The 21,871-nt window shown below is 49.1% G+C and overlaps 1 protein-coding gene across 1 annotated transcript; it reads right to left on the minus strand.

Annotated features, from left to right (window-relative positions):
* Positions 1-2,935: 2,935 nt before the first annotated feature.
* Positions 2,936-12,635, minus strand: CGRRF1 (cell growth regulator with ring finger domain 1). Its single transcript, XM_058026315.1, has 6 exons — positions 12,471-12,635; positions 9,502-9,641; positions 7,594-7,771; positions 7,253-7,400; positions 4,481-4,588; positions 2,936-3,621 (listed from the first exon to the last, which is right to left on the minus strand). Exons 1-6 carry the CDS (start codon positions 12,572-12,574, stop codon positions 3,271-3,273), a joined length of 1,029 nt encoding a protein of 342 aa, XP_057882298.1. The 5' UTR covers positions 12,575-12,635; the 3' UTR covers positions 2,936-3,270.
* Between the last annotated feature and the right edge of the window lie 9,236 nt (positions 12,636-21,871).

The following is a 21,871-nucleotide window of genomic DNA, read 5'->3' on the forward strand; positions in this document are numbered from 1 at the left end:
GACCTCCAGTGACAGATGTCAGCCCCAGACCTCCCTCACCTGGCAGAGCTTCCTCAGGGCACAGGGAGCCCCAGCAAGGTGCAAATCAGCAGGAGAAACTCACCCAATTCCTGTCTGCTGTTACCACACTTGAAGTTTGATGGTAGCATATAAATGAGGCATTTAAATCAGATTCACACAGAAGCTCATCTTAAAGCTGAACAAGACATGTACCTGGGCAGCCTGTGGACAGTCTCACCACCCTTGCAGTGAAGAATTTTCCCCTGATATCCAATTGAAACCTCCCCTGCTGCAACTTGAGGTTTTTCCTCTTGTCCTATTCCTTGTTTCTTGGGAGAAGAACCAACCCTCACCTGGCTGCACCCTCCTGTCAGGGAGCTGTACAGCAGCCACCTGAGCTGATGTGGATTTTCCCTACAACCATTTTCCCTCTACTTAGGAGGCAGATAAGGCAGAAAGAAGATCCTAACACAGCAACAAAGATCCTAACACAGCAACACTTCCTCCAGAAGGAAGATGCCCATGTCACAGTCCATTGGCACTTGGAAAGACACCTTGGGACATCCCTAAATAGCACCACTTTGTCTGATCAATCCATCTGGAAGCCTCAGCTCTGATTAGGGTTGATGAATCAAAGCAAACCAACCTCTCCTGCAGCAAAAAACATTATGAATCTGAAACACCCCAGTGCTGCTTAAAAGAACCAGTCCCATTGCCAGAAGTCTTCCAATGTTCCTTGGTGCCACCAAAACCATAAACATCATCTCTAATGAGCAGAAAAAGAATGTTATATCACCTCTATTACAACAGGGTGACAGAGCAGAACAGCCTCTGTCAATACACTGTGTTTTTGTGGGTCACAGGAAGGTTTTATTTCTCTCTTTCAGCTTTGAATCCCTGCTTTAAGACAACCAAGGGAAACACTGGGCAGCTTTAGAGCTGCTCCTTTTCCTTCTCACCTGATCTGGATTTTGGCATGGCTTCTCAGAAGAAGGGCAAATGTAATGAGGCAGCTCCTGTACTTTTTATAGCTCTCATCAGGTCTTTCATTTGGGCCAGCAAGGAAGCTTGTTAGAGCAGAGAAAGCAACTAAGCATCTCTGGAAAATGCTATTAAAAGAGCAAGTAACAAATGAAAAGCTGGGACAGACTTAATGGTAAATACATGGCCTGGCAGATGAGCACAGCTCCATCCTGCCTGCCATTATTATTTAATACTGGCATCGATTGAAAGATGAGGCAGACCAGGCAACTCTCTGTGGGGTTGCTTGAACACCATTCCATGTGAGATTAAATAGGCCCACAGGTTTGGATCATGCTGTTTGATGGGAGATTTTAATTAATTGATTAAATATCGGTGACTCCAGCGGTGGAGCAGTAAACAACACCTCCTTCATCATCTCTGTGGGCAAACAAGTGCCTGCTAATTATCAGTGGCCAGCTCCAGGCTGGAACAGCACAGCATCACCCTGCTCCTATGGAATAACAAACTGCCCAGCCACTGTCCCACGTGCTGGGGGAGCTGCTGGTGTGGAATCAGGCACAGCTCCATCCCCACAGACACCTCAGGGTGTCATTTCTGGTTGATACACAGTCAAACAGCAGCCTGGTTTGTCCAGCACTTTATTCCCAAGTTGTCCCTGGCCAGGATGGTCACACACAGTGCAAACAGCAGCCTGGTTTGTCCAGCACTTTATTCTCAAGTTGTCCCTGGCCAGGATGGTCACACACAGTGCAAACAGCAGCCTGGTTTGTCCAGCACTTTATTCTCAAGTTGTCCCTGGCCAGGATGGTCACTTTGTTATCTTACAACCAGCCTGCTGATCACTGGCAGGAAATCTGTGGCTACAGGCATCAATTCCCCACATCCATCTGTCCTTACAACTAACCATTACTCTTCCCAACAGCACCACCTAAATCTTTTCCTCAGAGGTAATTGCCAGGAGTTCAGAAGCAGGGTCACAGCAAACAATATAAAAAAAGAAGGATGGAAAGGTGAACTTGGAATACCTTGGAGTGGGGGAAGCTTCCTTCCCTCTGGAGGTGTGCAGCACCTTGTGTGTACCCTGGAGCTGCAGGAGAGCAGAGCTGAGGATCTGGAGCACAGCTTTCCCTGCCTGAGCAGCTGTCCTGGAGCTGGATGTGGAGAAAAGCTGCAAGGGAACAAAAGGGAGGACAGAAAGCAGCTACTCCCCATTTCTACAGGTTCTAAGGAGCATTTTCCCTTATATGAGCAGATGTGAGACTCAGCCCCTTTGTCCTTAGGAGAATTTGTCTCTCTTTAAAGAAACAAACCACTTTCTTTTCTCAACAGGTATTTTTATTGCTTTTGACACACACCACTGGAGTGAAAGGAAATAATTTTTTGCTATTCTTTAGCTTCTTCCTTTGTTAGAGCAGGTACATTTACATTTCCTGGGACTATTGATAAGGGTAACTGGTTGTTACTGATCATCCAAGCTGACCATGCAAGTGAAAAGAGTTGGAAATCCTTCAAAGCACCACAAAGCTGCCACCACTCTGGAGAGTGATTAACCAACATTTGCATGGAGAACAAGTTCTTACAGGCACTGCCAACAAGACTGAAAGTCTGTGTCACAAGATGTCATCGCAGGGGCTCAGGCTTGAAAGTGTCATCAACATGCAGTTCAAGAATCATCAACAAAAATCTTTCCAAAGGGCTTTGGCTGAAGTCCCTCACTCACAAATCCTCCAAACCAGTCAGAAACAGTGTCCTGAGCCCCACCTTCAACCCCCAGCTCCTGCCACAGCCCAGCCTTCAGCTACAAAATAAACACACACAGGGTTAACGCTGAAGAATATTTACTTTCCTTCATATGGTACATTCTGTAAAGTGCTAAGTTCCTAAATTATACCGAGTTAAAATGATATACAGCTCTAGTATTTTAAACACAATAAATATAGAATGAGCCTTGGGCAACTGCACTTGCAAGTTTTATTCTTTTTTTAGTAGACAGCCTAAATTTAGTAGTCAAAATAGCCTCCAACAGTGCTCCAAGAAAATCTAGGAAGCAGTTATAAATAAATTCACATCCTTCAGAGCTATCCCACGCACTTCTCCTGTCCACATTGCACGGGGAAGCAGCGCTCCTGTGAGCATATGGAGCGAGGAAAAATAAGGAAGCTGAAAATTACCCAACAAAAAAAAGCAAAATCCTACAAGTTAACACTACATATCCTCCCATAAATAGTCTGGCTTCCACATTTAATCTTAGTGCACATAACCCAGGTCTTTTATTTTTAACTCCTGTTAAAAAACTCTTCCAGGAAGAACATCTTGCAAGACACGGGTCGATTCATCCTCATCTTGCTCCTTTTTGCTGCAAAGTGGAAAAGACTCCTGCACGAACTGCCTGCACATGGGGCACTGCTGGAAATACCTGATGCAGCCATCACACAGGCACGTGTGTCTGCAGGGCAGCAGGACCCAGTTCACAGGGCCATTCTGGCACACCACACAGTCTTTGCTGTTTTCTTCCTGCAATTCTGGTTCATCTCCAGCCAGCCCAGCCTTTTCCAGCAGCCCTCTGTCAGTGCTGCTCTCACCAGGGAAGGTGTCACTGCAGGAGGGTGCAGGACTATTTGCAGACATGAAGAGTTGCTAAAATACACATAAACACAAATGTTTAGGAGTGAACAAACTCTTCCCCAATCTCTGCACATGCACAGGTGCAGTGGAAGTTCCAATGGATCCACTCACTGGGTCAAACAGTGCCAGACTCTGTGTCCTGGCAGCTGCCTGCCCTCCAGTTAAAGGCATTTCAGAAACAAGGAATTACATAAAACAGTGGGAAAATATTAAAGATAAGTCCTCAGACCTTGGTTGTATCAAATCAATGTCATGCATGAAATTTAACAGAAGTGCTCAGGTTTTGAGCAGCTCGGGTTTGTTTCTGGTCCATCAGTCTCTGTGCCTAGAGGGATCCTCTATCTGTTCCTACCAAAATTATATCCACCATGCTGTCAAATCTGCTTCACTCAACCCATTCTGCTCTTGCTCATATTCCAATCCCTTGCTCCTTTTTTTGTCTTATTTTACATGAAGCGCAAATTCTTCTGGGCATGATTCCTAAGCATAGTGCAAGAAAAAGGAATTTTAAAAACAGTAAATTTCTTCTGAGGCTTTCCTGATTAAAAGGGAATTTTGAAGAAAGGAAATAGCAATTCTAGAAAGAAGAAGCATTCAACAGTGACTTTTTTCCTACTGCTTTACTAAGTGGACACTAGGACTCCTAGATTAGAAGCAGTTCATTTCTCTGGGAAATCTTGAATATTTTAATGGAAAATATTTCTGTACAGTAAGTTCCTGTGGCACTACTTAACTGATAAAATAATTTCAACTACCATCCAGTTCTTTGCATGACAATAGAAGTCTTGTACTAATTTAGGCTCCTGAAAGCCTACACAAGCTAAAGTTAACACTGTCATACACATGAAACCAGACTCTGTGTGTGGCTTACCTTCAGGTCATGGTATTGACCTTGAGCTAGGAGGAGATACTGATACAGAATTCGGCAGGAGAGTCTGTAGCTTTCATCAGGAACGTGAATTACAGCCACCATTGCAATCTACAAACAGAAAAATATTCTGTGTTTAAAAACCTTAGCACTCAGGCTGAGAGAACTGGGGGTGTTCACCCCAGAGAATAGAAAGTTCCAGGGAAACCTTAGAGCCCCCTCCAGGGCCTGAAGGGGCTCCAGGAGAGCTGGAGAGGGACTGGGGACAAGGCATGGAGGGACAGGACACAGGGAATGGCTCCCACTGCCAGAAGACAGGGTTTGATGGGATTTTGGGAAGGGATTCCTGGCTGGGAGGGTGGGCAGGCCCTGGCACAGGGTGCCCAGAGCAGCTGTGGCTGCCCCTGGATCCCTGCAAGTGTCCAAGGTCAGGCTGGACAGGGCTTGGAGCAGCCTGGGATAGTGGAAGGTGTCCCTGCCCATGGCAGGGGGTGAAATATGATCTTTAAGGTCCCTTCCAACCCATATTATTCCCTGATTCTCTGTTTTGCTTTGGTACAGCCCCTGACCTGCTTAATTCCTTAGACAATCAGGAATTCAACAATGTTGACTTGAAGCACTGATTAAAAAAAGAATAAATTACAGAGGACAAGGGATAAACAGGATGTGGCACAAGAGAGCCCTTGGTGCTCCTTCAGCTTCCCCATGGAGCTCTCCTGTGGGCAGTTTACAGCAGAGCCCTGCTCTGGCTGCTCCCACCTCATGGAATTACACCCCAAACTGCAAAGGCACCTGAGCAGTCTTCTCCACTTTCTCCCCTTCCCTCAGAAACACACAGACTGCAGTTTTTAGACTCCAAAAATCACTTAGAAGTGATTGGCTTGTAATCTGAGCAGGCAAAAGACAAATTTCACTGGAAAGGATTCTGAACCCCCACGGGCTGACTTCAGATAATTCCTCTGGAAATACAAGCACTCCAAGCTTGCATGCTGTGCCTAACCACCCCCACCCTGCCCAAATTACGTAATAGCCTCTAAAAAGCTGGGAAAAAAGAAAGTGAAATTCAATATTATTGTAGTTCCCAGAAGCTGTCAAAAGAGAAATGAAATATAGAAGCTGTTTTGCTTTAAAAAGAAATTTAAAGGCAAATTAGACTTGCACTTCAAAATCCACACATGGCTAATTAAATACAGAGTTCAAATGTGTATGTACCTACACATATGGATTTATAAGAACTGATTTCACTATTCCTTGGCAAAAGGGTCTTTTTTTTCTTTTCTAAATCACAGTGCCTGAGATCTAAGCTTCCACTTTAGCCATGACAGTCTTCCAGTAATTTCTGTACATTTATTTATGGTCATGCTAATTTTCTGGATCTAGAGGAAAACGATGGCACAAAACCAAGTAGGGATGATCTTGCCACAAAACCAGTTAGGATAAAAATCAGATTACCACCCCCCCCCAGGAAAGAATCACTGAAACAGCATCCACAGTGATGGACACCCACACAGACCCCCCATATAATAAGATATAATTCAAAATGGTAATATCACACTGGCAAGGATCCATTTCCACATTCCATTTCTATTTTACAAGTTTGTTTCAACAAACCAGACCCAATTCTGACATTTGTCTGGCAAGGAGTTCAGGTGGAGTTACTCCTGACTGGATTTACAGATGTGTTCCTTTCCTCCAAAACCAGAGGAAAAATACCTCCATCACTCTCTTTCACCCCTTTCTTCTATGTTAGGGCTCAAAAGAGAGGTGTTACAAATTCACACCCATGCTAATGTCAAATACATTCAAGTATTACATTTAGAGTCTCTACAAAAATGTATTAAAACATTAAAACATCTCAAGTGGGGACAGGAGGGAGGAGGGCAGTCCTAAAGTCAGGTGACAAGAAGCCAAGGACAGCCATCACCTGGAGAGGGGACAGATTTCTCAGGCACTGGTGTGATTGCAGCTTGCAGGTGAATGCATGGAAAAGTGTTCAGCAGATTCAGGAAATTTGCTTCTGAATTCAGTTGTGCTAATGTTCAAGGAGCTGCTGCAATCAGATTATCAATCCAATGGAAAGATGGAGATAAAAGTGTGTCTCAAATCATTCAGAGTTCACCAGTTTAGAGTTCATAAAGAGTATTGAACAGCATGTGGCAAGGCTGAAGCTGCTCTAATAGCAAGAGATTAGGAGGAGAGCCTTTTTGAGGAGCTGAGTATCTCCTATCAGCCTCAAGCCAGACTTTCATCCCTTCCTGGAAGTGCCCTGGAGTTGGCTCCTGTGAGACACCACCATGACACAGACCTGGGGCAGGAAGGTAATTTCTAGGTTTCTAATAGCCAAGTCAGCAACTGGCTCCATATCTGTGCCAGACACTTATTTAAAAAACCCTCCTGCCTTGCCAACAGAATCCAAGAATCTGTGTAAGTGCAAGAGCTCCACCCCATGCCTGTGTGATCCCAGAATTCAGAGTAACAGGTTGCTAAACTGCCCCAACCCTCATTCCTCAGGGACACTGGCAGGCTGAAGCTTTGGGGAAATCACAACCATCTTTTAAAGGCTGTAGTGAACAAATAAAGAGTAAGCAATGTTCTCCACTGCCTCTTCAAAGACTGAGGTTTGGAAGTTAAAGCTTTGAACTGCTTTATTTTGGAAAATAAGAAAGAGAGGGACCAAATTCTAGGGAACAGGAAAGTGAGGCTGCTTTTTTGAAGCCTCTCTCCCATTCAGACCTTAAGCACAGTGACCCTGAAATATACTCTGATATTACTTACAATATCATATATTTCTCTGTCTTCTTCATCTGCTAACGTCAGCAGTGCTACCAAGGGATAGCGAGCTCTAGGCACGGGGCCAAAATCCACAACTTGAGCATCTTCTGCTAACTGACAATATTTCTCTGCCTTGTCATTTTTTTTAATGCTTTGCCTGTGTCAAGGAAAACAATCAGTGGTTGCAATTGCAGACAAACATGACGTTTGCATAAAGAATATTTCTCATCGTGTTTGCTCATAAACGAGTTGTGCCAAAAATCTGCAGCACATTTACCATCCTCAATGCTCCCCGTGCCAAAAAAATCAACATATTTTGTCAAAACAATTCAAAAAAAGGATACAAGTACTGCTGTTTGTAGAGGTATTCGTTGTAGAGAGCATCCTCTAATGCCTGAGGAGTCTTTATCCTGAAGCAGTAGACGTGTTTCTGCAGAGCTTCATGGAGTTTCTGCACATTGCAGCCCCAGTAGCAGGTAAGGACACAGTCCTCCAGGCAGTCAGGTGTCAGTGTCACACCCCCTTGGAGAAAGGAGAGGGATTTCATTAACTCACCACATGCAGGAATCCTGGAATTGCTAAGTCTAGATGCTTGAAGGGCTACAGGCAGAAAACACCTTCAGTGTCACAGATTTTTATCATAGAACCATAAAATCATAGAATGGTTTGGGTTGGAAGGGACCTTAAATCTCACCTTGTTCCACTCCCTGCCATGGCAGGGACACCTTCCACCATCCCAGGCTGCTCCAGGCCCTGTCCAACCTGGCCTTGGGCACTGCCAGGGATCCAGGGGCAGTCACAGCTGCTCTGGGCACCCTGTGCCAGAGCCTCATCACCCTCACAGAGAATTCCTTCCCAATCTCCCATCCATCCCTGCCCTCTGGCAGTGGGAGCCATTCCCTGTGTCCTGTCCCTCCATCCCTTGTCCCAAATCCTTCTCTGTGCAATCTGTGCCTGAGTTTCACCACCCTCACAGGGAAGGATTTCTTTCCACTATTCCATCTATGCCTGCCCTCTGGCAGAGGGGAGCCATTCCTCCCTGTCCTGTCCCTTCAGGCCCCTGTAAAATTTCTTCTAGGCTCCCTTCAGGTACATTGGGCCGCCCCTAAAATGCTGAACACTATAAAGTAACAAAAATTATTTATCATTATAAACAATTCTGATGGTTTAGATTCAGCTTAGTGTTTATAAAAGTCAGTGGGGATGAGGAGATAAAATGGCTGATTAACCTCACAAAAATATCACATGCATTTTATGAAGGGTAAATTTTAACTTCTGGTAACACTTTAGACACTCATCAGCAAATCCAAGAGCACAACCTCAGCCCAAAGTCCATTCCCTCCTGAGATAATGGCAGTAATTAGATCACTCAGCTGCAAAACTCTCTGTGCTCTCAAAGAATAAGGCTCTTGATCATGCAGAGGGAGGAGTAAAAGGGCCTCTATGCTCCTCATTCTTTTTTCAAAAAAACTTCTAAATACTTTCTGCACAAACAGGAGCAGGAGAGCTCAAAGCTCCTGAAAAATCCCAGTTACCTGAATTGTTGGATTTATTGTGGGGGGGGGTTTATGTTGAGGGAGAGAGAAATCTGCTGCAGCCCCTCCTCATGCATGGGAAGGCCCCACAGCTGTGGGGTGGAAGAAGCTCAGCCTTGCTCACTGCTCCCCAGTGATGCAGGACATGAATTCCTCTCTGGGTGATTTCAGGAATGATGGGGTGGCTTGAACTCTGATCCAAACAGATATTTAAATTCAGTTTCCATTGGAGAACAGATAGAAAAAGAGAGTGATGATTTATTTTTCTATTTATTAAAAATAGTGCACCTCCAAACACTGCTGAAGATCTGGGCTTAGATTTAAGTGGGTGGCACATGTTCCATAATGAATTCTGTACAATTCTACAATTCCATGAAATTTATAGAAACGCCCACAGTGGTTGGTAATTTGCAAATGTTTTAGTTACTTAAAGATCTGTAATAGCAGGAAGTGTTCCATTAATGAGAATTAAAATGCACCTTCATATCCAAACATTTCACTTTTAAAAACACCACATTTATAAACTGTGTAAAAGCTTATTTCTGTTGGAATGGAAGTGTATTTCTGATGAATTATGATAGAGAAAAAGGATGAGAGCAAAAAGATGATCTTTAAGGTCCCTTCCAACCCAAACTATCCTATGATTCTAGGCAGAAAATGGAAAGCACCAAGTTCAGGAATGCAAATTGACAAAAACCACGTAAGAAATCCACTGACTTGTTACTGAAGCTGCAGCAGGATTATGGATCTCCAACCCAAAAGGATTTTTCACTTGTCTCATCCGCTTTTTCAATACCCTTGTGCTGGATTCTGCCTCTTCTGAGTTCCTCAGAATGACAGGAACACCCAAACCAAACCTAGGAGACACAAAACAAGAATGAATGGGTTCAGTGTTAGCGTTGAAATGTTTGATTTTTTTTTTGTCAGTTCTAAACAGCAAGCAGCAGAACAAACAGAGGTAGCTTGGCTTTCCAGAATAACTGCTAGGATGCATGGATAACACATCCTGCCATTTGGACTTCAGCTGTTTGTCAGAAGGCACGAGTCTGCACAGTGATGCAGGGAATCTTTAAAGGGGGAATATTTTGCTCTGGGTTTCCGCAAAGGGAATAAAATGAATGAGAGTTGTCGGTGCCCTCTAGTGGTAAAGGCTTGGGCCAGAATTTGCTCCCATCTGAGCCCTGCAGAAGCGAGCACATTCCGGCTCCTCCCGGGAGCAGGGACACTTTGCACCAGCCCAGGCTGCTTCCAGCCCCATCCAACGAGGCCCTGAACAACTCCAGGGATCCAGGGGCTGCCACAGCTTCTCTGTCCACCCTGTGCCATGGCCTCATCTCCATCACAGCCAAGAATTCCTCCCCAATATCCAACTCAAGCTGCTCCCTGTCTGTTTAAAGCCTTCCTTCCATGGAAACATTTGCACTTCATCAGTGGCACCATCGAAGGCTCTTGGCCATGACTGATTTGAGCACAGCTCCGTCTGCCACGAGGGAAAACACCCACAGTGACATCCCTGGGGCTGCAGGGGAGGGAATATCCCAGTTAAACATCCCACAAAGAAACCTGAGGCAGCAGCTGCTTCCCTTCTCCAATACCCAAACCTTACCAGAGCCCATCTCTGCAGCTCTGTTTTATACCAGAATCTGCCTGATTGTGGCAGAAAATCCCTGTTCCTTGGAAATTTTCTTCACTGGATGAAAGCAACAGGATTATCCTCATGAAAAGCAGCAAGATAAAAGAGCCTCTGGCACAGTTCTAGCAGCAGCTGAAGGCATGGAGGCCTTTCTGTTCCACAGTCAGATGTGGTTTTCTGTAAATTTTAAGTGTAGGAAGGATGAATAAAGATATAGGTTTTATTTTATGATCTAACAGTCCAGATCATTAGCTGGTAGAGGAGAACATTAATTTATTCAGAGCAATGCTGCCTTAGAAAAAGCAGGAATTTCCAAGGGTTTAGTTAATGAATTAATGTTTCTGCAGAGCCAACAGGGGCTGAGCCTTCAGCTCCACCCAACAGGAGCATTCCCCTCCAGCTAAAAATACAATGCCCAGGTAATCAGTGTAAATTCCACCTCACCCCTGTGCCCAGGGCACCTGTGGGACTGGCTCTGAAAGCTGCCTGTGCATTAACCTGCTTGGACAGTGAGCAGAGCCACAGGCACGCAGAGCTGACACAGGAACAGACACTCCTCCCATCACTGCAAGGCCTGACAAATGAGAACATGAACATTCCTCAACAGTCGGTGCTCTTCAGGCTGACTGACACCAACACAAACACATCATTAAAGAAATTAATGCTGAAAATTATGGGGCAGCCCAAATGCCACTGCAGCAATAGATCAGGTATGCTGTGCTCCAGTGGCAACATTTGCAATTACAGTGCCCTGTGTGGCAAATGAAAGATTTGAGTTGTTTTCCTGAGCAAGTTCAGGAGCACTCGAGCTGTAACTGCAGCTGCAGGCACGGGAAAATCCCTTGGAGGCTCCTGGACATGGCCATGGCACAGGAGAGTTCCAAGGGAGCAGCAAATCCCTCTGAGCAGCTGCCCACACATTCACCTGCTGGTATGTGCTGAGCTCCTGGCTACAGCTCCTCCTCGATTAACAGGCCCCAAGTCTGAAGAAAAAAAATGCATATATTTCCATAAACTGCAGTAACACCTAGTGCAGGTGCAACTGGAATCTCTGATCCTGAAAAATAAAAGCCTTTGGACAGTCCTCTGTACACCCTGTACCCAAAACCACCAGTGCATACAAGTTAGGATCTTGTAGCACACATCTATTTCAGACCTTTTTGAGCAGGACTGCCAGAATTTACTACAAGTAGATAAGTAATGATTAAACTGGCAAAAGGAACAGTGGTTAGGGATAGATATGATGAGGATTCATCTAAATCATGGTTCAGTATGATAATTTTTTAAAAGATAGCTTTATCACCGGCACTTTGCAGATATTAATGTGGAACCAATGACAAGAAGTTCAACAACTCCAGTTTTATTTTCACCACAAGCCACACAAGTCTGCTGTAGCCACAATTTCTACATGAAAGATTTTGACTGCCAATCAATGCTCTGCTCTTGGCAAGTACCAGTATTTACATTTACAGCCACTTCTGAGGGTTAGGGACATTCAAGGAGCCGCTTCTGAAAAAGGCAACAGCGGCATTTCTGTGTCACCCTCTCAAACACAAGCAGAAGCCCTTTCACTCTCTGCCCCTCGAGACACTTCAGGAGATCAGTTCACAGATTCACAGAATCATGTAGGTTGGAAAATACGCCGGCTGCACCCAGGGAGCTGTGCAGGGCCACAGGGTCCCCCTGAGCCTCCTTTTGTCCAGGCTGAGCCCCCCGAGCTCCCTCAGCTGCTCCCAGACCCTTCCCCAGCTCTGTTCCCTTGCCTCGACACACACACATAGCTCAGTACACACAAACGCATTGTTTGCCAGTATTATGAATGATATTACGAAAAGCATTAAGAAAACACTTCAGTATTACTAAAATAGAAACGAGCTTAACAGAAATACATATAATTTCTTTTTAATTTTTTTTTTTTTTTGCTCGTTTAGAAGCCTAGGAGTGTTTGGGCTGGAAGGGACCGTTCCAAGCCACTATCGTGGGCCTGGCCTTGCTCCCCCTCAGCACAGCCCAGGCCCCCTCGGCCGAGCCCCACCGGCCCCCGAGCACTGACCAGCCGAGAACGAGCGCGCTGGTGACGAGGAAGCAGACGGACACCAGGGCGATGTAAAACAGCGGCGAATACTCGTACAGCGTAACCAGGAACACGGCAGCCATCGGGCTGGCCGCGCCGCCCTCAGCCTGCGACTGAAGCCGCTGCCCTCAGCCTGCCAGGGACGGGGTGGAGCCACGGCGGCACCGAGTGAAGGCGCTGCCCTCAGCGTGCCAGAGACGGGGTGGAGCCATGGCGGCACCGAGTGAAGGCTCTGCCCTCAGCGTGCTAGAGACGGGGTGGAGCCATGGCGGCACAGAGTGAAGGCGCTGCCCTTACCCTGCAGGGACGGGGTGGAGCCATGGCGGCACAGAGTGAAGGCGCTGCCCTCAGCGTGCCAGAGACGGGGTGGAGCCATGGCGGCACAGAGTGAAGGCGCTGCCCTCAGCCTGCCAGGGACGGGGTGGAGCCATGGCGGCACAGAGTGAAGGCGCTGCCCTCAGCCTGCCAGGGACGGGGTGGAGCCACGGCAGCACAGAGTGAAGGCGCTGCCCTCAGTGTGCCAGGGACGGGGTGGAGCCATGGCGGCACAGACTGAAGGCGCTGCCCTCAGCCTGCCAGGGACGGGGTGGAGCCATGGCGGCACCGAGTGAAGGCTCTGCCCTCAGCGTGCTAGAGACGGGGTGGAGCCATGGCGGCACAGACTGAAGGCGCTGCCCTCAGTGTGCCAGGGACGGGGTGGAACCATGGCGGCACAGAGTGAAGGCGCTGCCCTTACCCTGCAGGGACGGGGTGGAGCCATGGCGGCACAGAGTGAAGGCGCTGCCCTCAGCCTGCCAGGGACGGGGTGGTGCCATGGCGGCACAGAGTGAAGCCGCTGCCCTCAGCCTGCCAGGGACGGGGTGGAGCCATGGCGGCACAGAGTGAAGGCGCTGCCCTCAGTGTGCCAGGGACGGGGTGGAGCCATGGCGGCACAGAGTGAAGGCGCTGCCCTCAGCCGGGGACAGGGCAGGACCATGGCAGACACAGGGTTCCAGGGTTGGCACAGACACAGGAAACGTCACAAATGAAATAATATGTCGCTGACAACTTTATTGAAAATTATGACAAAAAACAAAGTATCATTTGTATCCATAGACTTATAACAATATTGATTGTTTCTATAAATTCCTATATTTATAGCCATTATATATTCTGTGACCTCTATTACATGAAATATGACCTATACATTTTATAGAATACAGGTTACAATATACTCTTATGTTATAGTATTAAATTATACCATATTATATATCATATACATACACATATTTTATATCATGGACATATAAACTACATATATTTAATATAATGCACTGCTATGTAATATGTTTTTGCAATACAAATGAAAAAAAAGTGTCATTCCTGACTAATAAATTTATACTCCCCTCCAGTAAAACTCTAGTACTACATTTTTTCTAGCTTTTACGTCTTATAATTGAATATTATTACAAATAATACTAGTTAATTTATTGTACAACTGCATTGTTCAACAAAAAAAAGTTATCTAGATAAAATAAATATATATTGTTATTTCTAAACTTTTCCCCTATTGCAATCCAGGCACATCAGTCTGGCCCAATCCACTTTCAAATACCTCCATCCAGGACCAAGTGCAATGTTATGGCAGGGAAAAGCACTAACAGATGCAGTTATTAAAGATACAATGACGAGATGGAGCGGATTGGGGCAGGGTGTGGCAGGAGCCCTGAGGCTCTGCCCCGGCGCAGGGCTGTGCTGGGCAGCAAGCGCAGCTCTGTGCGCTGGCTGCTCACAAAGATGTGCGGCTCGCCTTGGCCAGCCCAAAGAGTATCTCCAGAGGAAGCTTTTCTTCACACAGGCCACGGCCTGGGCTCCTCCAAAAGCCTGCCCTGCCTACCTTCAGCATGTTGTTTGTGTCCCTAGTCATTTGAATCAGCCGGGCCATTTGCTTTTCCATTGCTTTCATTGTCCAGCGCATTTGCTCCATTTCTTTGAATCTCATTTTAAGGAGCCGCCTTCTCTGCTCGATTTTGATCTTTCTCCTTCTGGCCACTTCCTGAGCTCGCTGGGCTGCTGCTCTCTGCCTTGCGGCTGCCCTTCTACACCTAAGCCACCACCCCATAATCAGGAGCACTGGCTGAGCAATTTGCCAGATCTGGGGCAGGCACTGAAAGGCAGCCAGGAGCCAGGGTCCCCAGCCAGGCTCAGGTGGCTCTGGGGGAGCTGGTGTCATCTCTTCTACAGCGTGCTGGCACCCCAAGGCAGCCAGGAGCCAGGGTCCCCAGCCAGGCTCAGAGGTGGCTCTGGGAGGGTTGGTATCTGTTTCTCTGCATGGTGCTGCTCATCTCCACGAAATCTGTTCACCACAGACAGTGGGAACGGGAAGATGAGCAGCACAAGCACAGCCAGGACTAATCTGTCCGCCATGGTCTCTGCAGGAGGAGAGAGACAAGGGTTTCAGTGGGGCTACCAAGGGACCTTGTGGGGGCTGCAGTGAGGCCCGGAGACGCAGGGATGTGAGGGCAGGGAGCAGAGGGCCCCAGGCAGCTGGCAGGCAGCAGGGCCTGTCCCAGTGGGCCAGCAGCAGCCCCGGGCCCTGGCCAAGGCGCCGGCCCCAGGGGCTGGCCCTGGATGCAGGGGGACAATGCAGGCCCGGCTGCGGCGCTTGTGCCCCGGCCCTGGCCCGGCCCAGCCCCTCCACGTGTGCACTCACCGCTTGCCCAGGCTGTGCTGGGCCAGCGTTCCCTGTGGGGGCCTTTTCCAGCTGCCCCCATTGTGACACGGTGCCCCTGATGTCACAGGGGCATCTGCTCCATGTTGCACAGGACACCCGTGTGCAGGAATACAGAAAAATTCCCTCAGAAGGGATCTGCTGTGGCAAGGCCCCTCTGGTTTTCTCCTTCATGGAGCAGGTTGCATGCAGAGTGTAGGCCCATATTACCTCAGCATCGTCCTCCTCATCCTCGTGGTCCCCTTGCAGAGCCTGAGCCCCTGTGCTCTGTCAGGGCCCCTGGGCAGGTGGGACATTTCCAGAGGAGGGGGCCCTGCTGTGTCCCCATTCCCCCTGTCCCTTATGTCCCTGTGTTCAGGAGGGCTCAGAGAGGATGGGGACTCCTGCCTGCCCCGTGTCCTGTGTGCCTGTTGGGCCTGTCCCAGGCTGTGATTCCTGGGCTGTGTCCCCCTGTCCCTGCTGGCCCTGCTGTCCCTGCTGTCATGGCCCACTGCAGCGTTCCACACCCTACACAGCCACGGTGGCTCCTGAGCTCTGCAGGAACCTAAGTGACAGTCTGAGTGGTGGCACTCCTGGTTTTCCTGCATTTGGCATCCCGTAGAGCAGAGGTGGATCACAGCACCAAAGGAACAGCAGCCAGAGGGGAGGAAAGGAGCCTGTGCATGGCCCAGGTGTGCTGTGGTGCCCCTCTGTCAGGAATTCCACACAGCTGACACCTGAGTCCCACATGGACACTGACAGACACAGAGATTTTTCAGGCATTGCCTTTATTGGATCTTTGCACTGACTGCAGCTCCCAGAGGGAAGACACTCTCCCAAGACAGGAGGGCAGTCAGTGTCATTTTCAAATCACAATAATGTATTTTAAACCTTGAAATTAACAAATTGTGATTATAGTCAATCATATCTAAGCAACTACTTTATACACTGTTATATTTAATAGTAATAATAAAATAATTGAGTATTTTAATTAGGAAGATTATGTAAATTCACTGCTTTAAGATAAAAACATAGCATACCTAAATTTTGTTTAAATAATATAATTCATACTAATTTTGATGAATGATAGTAATTATAAAATATAAAGAATAAGTGCCATTACTTAATTATTACTTATTATTACAATATTATTCTAGAATTATTCTACAATAAAGTTATTAAAACTTTGAAAAATATTTTCAAATAAAATATTTTAAATATTTACAAACTATTTAACAATTGGAATCAATCTCGAGGTTTTTGACTGGATCTTCCTTCAAATGGCTCCGTCCTCGGGCAAATGCAAAGCTCCTGCATGGAAAAGTCGAAAGAGAGACACCAATATAGATACAGTTACTATAGATACAGTGAGGAGATAGAGGGAAGAGGGGCAGGGTGTGGCAGGAGCCCTGAGGCTCTGCCCCGGCGCAGGGCTGTGCTGGGCAGCAAACGCAGCTTTGTGCGCTGGCTGCTCACAAAGATGTGCGGCTCGCCTTGGCCAGCCCAAAGAGCATCTCCAGAGGAAGCTTTTCTTCACACAGGGCACGGCCTGGGCTCCTCCAAAAGCCTGCCCTGCCTACCTTCAGCATGTTGTGTCCCTATTCATTCGAATGAGCCGGGCCATTTGCTGTTCCATTTGTCTCATGGTCCGGCGCATTTGCTCCATTTCTTTGAATCTCATTTTAAGGAGCCGCCTTCTCTGCTCGATTTTCTCCTTCCTCCTTCTGGCCACTTCCTGAGCTCGCTGGGCTGCTGCTCTCTGCCTTGTGGCTGCCCTTCTGCGCCTGGGCCACCACCCCATAATCAGGAGCACTGGCTGAGCAATTTGCCAGATCTGGGGCAGGTAGCGCAAGGCAGCCAGGAGCCAGGGTCCCCAGCCAGGCTCAGGTGGCTTTGGGGGAGCCTCTTTCATCTCGTCTGCATGGGGCTGGTACTCCAAGGCAGCCAGGAGCCAGGGTCCCCAGCCAGGCTCAGGTGGCTTTGGGGGAGCCTCTTTCATCTCGTCTGAATGGTGCTCGCTCCCCAAGGCAGTCAGGAGCCAGGGTCCCCAGCCACGCTCAGGTGGCTCTGGGGGAGCCGGTGTCATCTCCTCTATAGGGTGCTGGTACCCCAAGGCAGCCAGGAGCCGGGGTCCCCAGCCAGGCTCAGGTGGCTCTGGGAGGGTCGGTTTCTGTCTCTCTGCATGTGGCTGCTCATCTCCACGAAATCTGTTCACCACAGACAGTGGGAACGGGAAGATGAGCAGCACAAGCACAGCCAGGACTAATCTGTCCGCCATGGTCTCTGCAGGAGGAGAGAGACAAGGGTTTCAGTGGGGCTACCAAGGGAGCTTGTGGGGGCTGCAGTGAGGCCCGGAGGTGCAGGGATGTGAGGGCAGGGAGCAGAGGGCCCCAGGCAGCTGGCAGGCAGCAGGGCCTGTCCCAGTGGGCCAGCAGCAGCCCCGTGCCCTGGCCAAGGCGCCGGCCCCAGGGGCTGGCCCTGGATGCAGGGGGACAATGCAGGCCCGGCTGCGGCGCTTGTGCCCCGGCCCTGGCCCGGCCCAGCCCCTCCACGTGTGCACTCACCGCTTGCCCAGGCTGTGCTGGGCCAGCGTTCCCTGTGGGGGCCTTTTATAGTGGCCCCCATTGTGACACGGTGCCCCTGATGTCACAGGGGCCAGGGGCATCACAGCCCGGCCAGCCCTGCCCTTGCTCCCCAGCCCAGCTCAGGGGCTCCCAGTGGGCCCAGCAATGAAAGCCCCGGCATCCAGCAAGTGCAGCTCCTCTGGGAGGGAATGGGCCCCAGCGGCTCCCTGCACGAAGCAGGCAGAAGCACCCCCAAGCTCTTGTCAAGGAGAAAGAAACATCATCAATCCTGCTGATTATAATCAATACTATTATCTATAAAAGCACCAGAGATTCTGTTGAGATGGCACTGTTTTTTCTACAACTGGAGTGGGTGGGGGTGGCTCTGGTTTTCCTGCTCAACTCTTCCCAGATCCAGCCCCTCAAAGACCTCTCGCAAATCCTCCCATTATCAGACACCTGCAGGCAGCAATTTCCCAGTGGGCAATTCCCTCTGCCAACAGAGAGTCTCCTGCATGTCCAACAAGTTCAGGCTCACAGTGCCAAGGCCCTGGGCAGTGTCTGGGATGAAGAGCCTCCGTTGCATCCCCACTGAACACATGGCGGTCACAGCAGCAGTGCCTCTTGCCTGTTCCCTGCCCACACAGACCTTCCAGCCCAGGTGAAATGCCCAGCACGGCCTTTGAGTACAAAGGGATTGTAGAGCAAAAAGCATCTGTGCAGCCACCACGGTCTTCAGCAGCCTCTGCACCGGGGAGGGCACTGAGAGGAGGCCACTGCTGCTCTTGTCAGAGCGCTGCTCTGCAGGGTGTCCCTCGCCCTGCTGAGTCCCACATCTGCCCATCTTTTTGCCCGTGGTCTGAGGTCAGGTGGATGCCATCTGCTCCAAATCCAACTGCTCCTTCATAGATGCACAGACGTGAATCCAAAACCTTGAGTATCCCCTGAGTAGCCATGCATTCAACCGTTCAGTTCGTGTTCTCCTTCCCGAAGCCTTCTCCACTCGATTTCCATCGTGCACCTCAAAGCCTCTTTTCAAGCTCTTTGGGCTGCTGCTCTCTGCCTCACGGCTGCTCTCCTGCGCCTGATCCACAGCCCCAAAGGCAGGAGCAGCAGTTCAGCAGCAGCCCAGAAGGGGCTGCCCCAAGGCAGCTGTGAGCTGAGCTGCCCAGCCATGGTCAATTGGCTCCTGGGTGCCCTGCTCCAGGTCCTCCACATGCTGCTGCCACACAACCACATCCAACCTTTATATATGATTTTTGCCTAATATTGCAAAACTATATAAATTTTAAAACTATATATACATACAAAACCTTACATATATACATTTTATATGTACATACAAAAACTTTTTATGCATAATGGAACTGGCCAAAGACAAGTATAGATACAGGTAATTTATATACAATTCATATGTACACTATCATCAGGTAGCTCAGCTGCCATCAGACAGCCCTGTGCCTCAGCATCTCTGTCAAGGGCTGCAGAACAGGAGCTGACTGAACCCATGTCACAGCCCAGAGTAATCATGGATGGCCTCTGTGCACGGACCTTTATCATGACCCAGGTGCTGGAGAAGCCTTGGTGGTTCAACCACTCCAAATCCTGGCCCCAAGCTGATCTCTACAGGAAGCCTCTTGTTGCCTACAACAGTGCTCAAGATCTGTCTTCTCCAGGCAGTGCTGCAGGTGCTCCAAGATATCCTGCAGGAAATCCCTCCTGAGCCACCGTGGCAGGGGTGTTCAGGAGGAGCATGACAACCATCTTTAAGGTCCAGGTGGAAAAGCCTTCGCCCACCAGGATCCAAGTGAGCATTGGCAGTGCCAGCTGCCCTGCTGGGCCTGCCCTGCCACGTGCCTGAAGAACTCAGTCTCTGCCTGTTGCCTCCGCTTGAGGCGTGACAACCTGGTTTGGGAACGGCAACAATGCCCCCGCTGCTCGGGCCACAGACTCACAGACACCAATATGGTGGACGGTAAATGGCGTTTATTAACGGTGACACGGTGTTCTATATAATGGGGGTAAACGGTCAACAAAACGGGGCTCAGTAACTTTAACCATAAAGGGGAGGGGTTCTGTCTTCCCGTAACATCCCGAGATCTTGTATTTGGTCCCTAATCTCCCATATTGCCACCGTGTTGTTTCAGGACTGTTGTAGTGTGTTTTGTTGGTTTGTTCTGTTCCTTCCCCATTTTGTTATGATGGTTCTGCCCTCCCAGTTTTCCCCGCCTCAGTTTATGTCTGTTATTCAGTTGCTATGGTTACCCCCCTGTTATGTAATTTCCCCTCCCTCCATTCCCAAATATGTATACCTTTCTCTCCTCCCTGGGCCCAGTCCATCACTCTCCTCCCCTCCCAATTTTCCAGAATGTTCCCCTCAGTGGGAGCAGTGATTGGCTGAGGTCCCGGGGCCCCTCCTCTACATTCTATCAATTGGTTCTCCCTTCAAGTCTATTATGTTAAGCTCATCCCCTGTTTCTCCCTGATTGGTTCTCTGTAAATCCCTCCCCTAGTCACCACCTCCCTTTAAAGTCTCATGCTCAACCCTTTTTTCTTGTCACTCCCTGCTGGTCGCCCCCGGGGACATTAAACCCGTTTGGACCCCAGGAAGTGTCCGGCTCTTATTTCGCTTCGCCCTGCCTCGCAGCTCTCCACCGAGACCTCGTCCTGCAGGTACAGCCCAAGGCTTCTACCGCCGAGGGGTGCCTGAAGCTGCCAGCCCTGGGGCCCTGCCACCGGGACTGACACCCCCTGCTGCAGTGGGACTGTTGGCCACCCTCTCAGCTAGCCAGGTCATAAGGTCTCCGGCCGCGGTCGCTGCAGATTGGCGCCCAATGTGGGGGCCCCCCGCCGTCGCTCGGACCCTGCGGACGAGGTCATCCGACCCCTGGACGCTAATCTACCCCTGGTTGTAGCAAGCTCCGTTATAGGAGCAGCGCTCCCGGGGGATTCGGAGCTACAACTCCTGTCACCCAGGGAGAGCTCTGAGGGCGAAGCTCTGCCCCTTTGGGATTTTATTTCGTCGTTCGCCTGACCGTTAAGCCCCTGCCTTGGCAGTCTTCCCTCCCACCTTTTTAATCTATCCTGGGAACTGAGCCCTGCTTTGGGGACTGCTCCCAACCCCTCTTCTCCCTACGCCCCTTCCTTTTTTGTTTTCACTTTCCTGCGGGAGCTGTACTCATGCTCTTTTTGGGACCGGTAACCTGGTAGTCATGCCCCAGTGGGACCGCTACTAGGGAAAGCTCCTACTTTCCTTAACCCCTTTTCCTACCATCTTGTCACTGGTGGGTTCATGCCTGCGTTGGGACCGACGTTCTAAACAAGCAGTAGCGTGGGAGCATCCCCTCCAACCAGGGATGCCGTCCCCTACAATGCTCCCCCAAAATTGGAATTTGGCCATCATTGATATAAAAGATTGCTTCTTTCAAATTCCCCTACATCCTGATAATGCCCCGCGTTTTGCGTTCACGGTTCCCTCCATCAACCGTGAGTCCCCAGCCAAGCGCTACCACTGGCAAGTTCTTCCCCAGGGCATGAAGAACTCCCCTGTGATTTGCCAGTGGTACGTCGCTTCGCTGCTGTCTCCTGTCCGTACAGCCCTTGGAGATGTCGTCCTGTTACATCATTATATGGACGACATCCTCGTTTGCGCCCCAACAGATGATCTACTTGCCCATGCGCTTGACCTGACAACCAGTGCGTTGGTTGCTGCAGGGTTCGAGCTCCAAGCAGATAAAATTCAAAGGATGCCACCTTGGAAATACCTGGGCCTCGAGATTACTAAGCGGACCACTGACTGTGCCGCAGAAATTGGCTATTAGGATTTCAGTCCAGACCCTTGCAGATGTCCATCAGCTGTGTGGGTCCTTAAATTGGGTGAGACCATGGCTGGGTATACCAACAGAAGACCTAGCTCCCCTTTTCAATTTATTGAAAGGGGGAGAGGAGCTGAGTTCTCCTAGGGAACTCACCCCAGAGCTCGGGTAGCCCTAGAGAAGGTTCAAAAAACCATTTCGGCCAGGCAGGCCCACCGTTACTATCCGGGCCTGCCATTCAAATTCATCGTTTTGGGGAAACTGCCACATCTTCATGGCTTGATCCATCAGTGGGATAAGAGTCTGAAGGAC

This window comes from Melospiza georgiana, chromosome 6, assembly GCF_028018845.1.
Source record: "Melospiza georgiana isolate bMelGeo1 chromosome 6, bMelGeo1.pri, whole genome shotgun sequence".
Lineage (NCBI taxonomy): Eukaryota > Metazoa > Chordata > Aves > Passeriformes > Passerellidae > Melospiza > Melospiza georgiana.

Excerpts from the sequence above, each read along its gene's own strand:
- CGRRF1 (XM_058026315.1), bottom strand. The coding sequence starts at position 12,574 with ATGGCTGCCGTGTTCCTGGTTACGCTGTACGAGTATTCGCCGCTGTTT. Across the intron at positions 9,642-12,470 it reads AGCGCGCTCGTTCTCGGCTG|GTTTGGTTTGGGTGTTCCTG; the intron begins GTCAGTGCTCGG and ends TGTGTCTCCTAG. Across the intron at positions 7,401-7,593 it reads CTCTACAAACAGCAGTACTT|CATTAAAAAAAATGACAAGG; the intron begins GTATCCTTTTTT and ends ACACAGGCAAAG.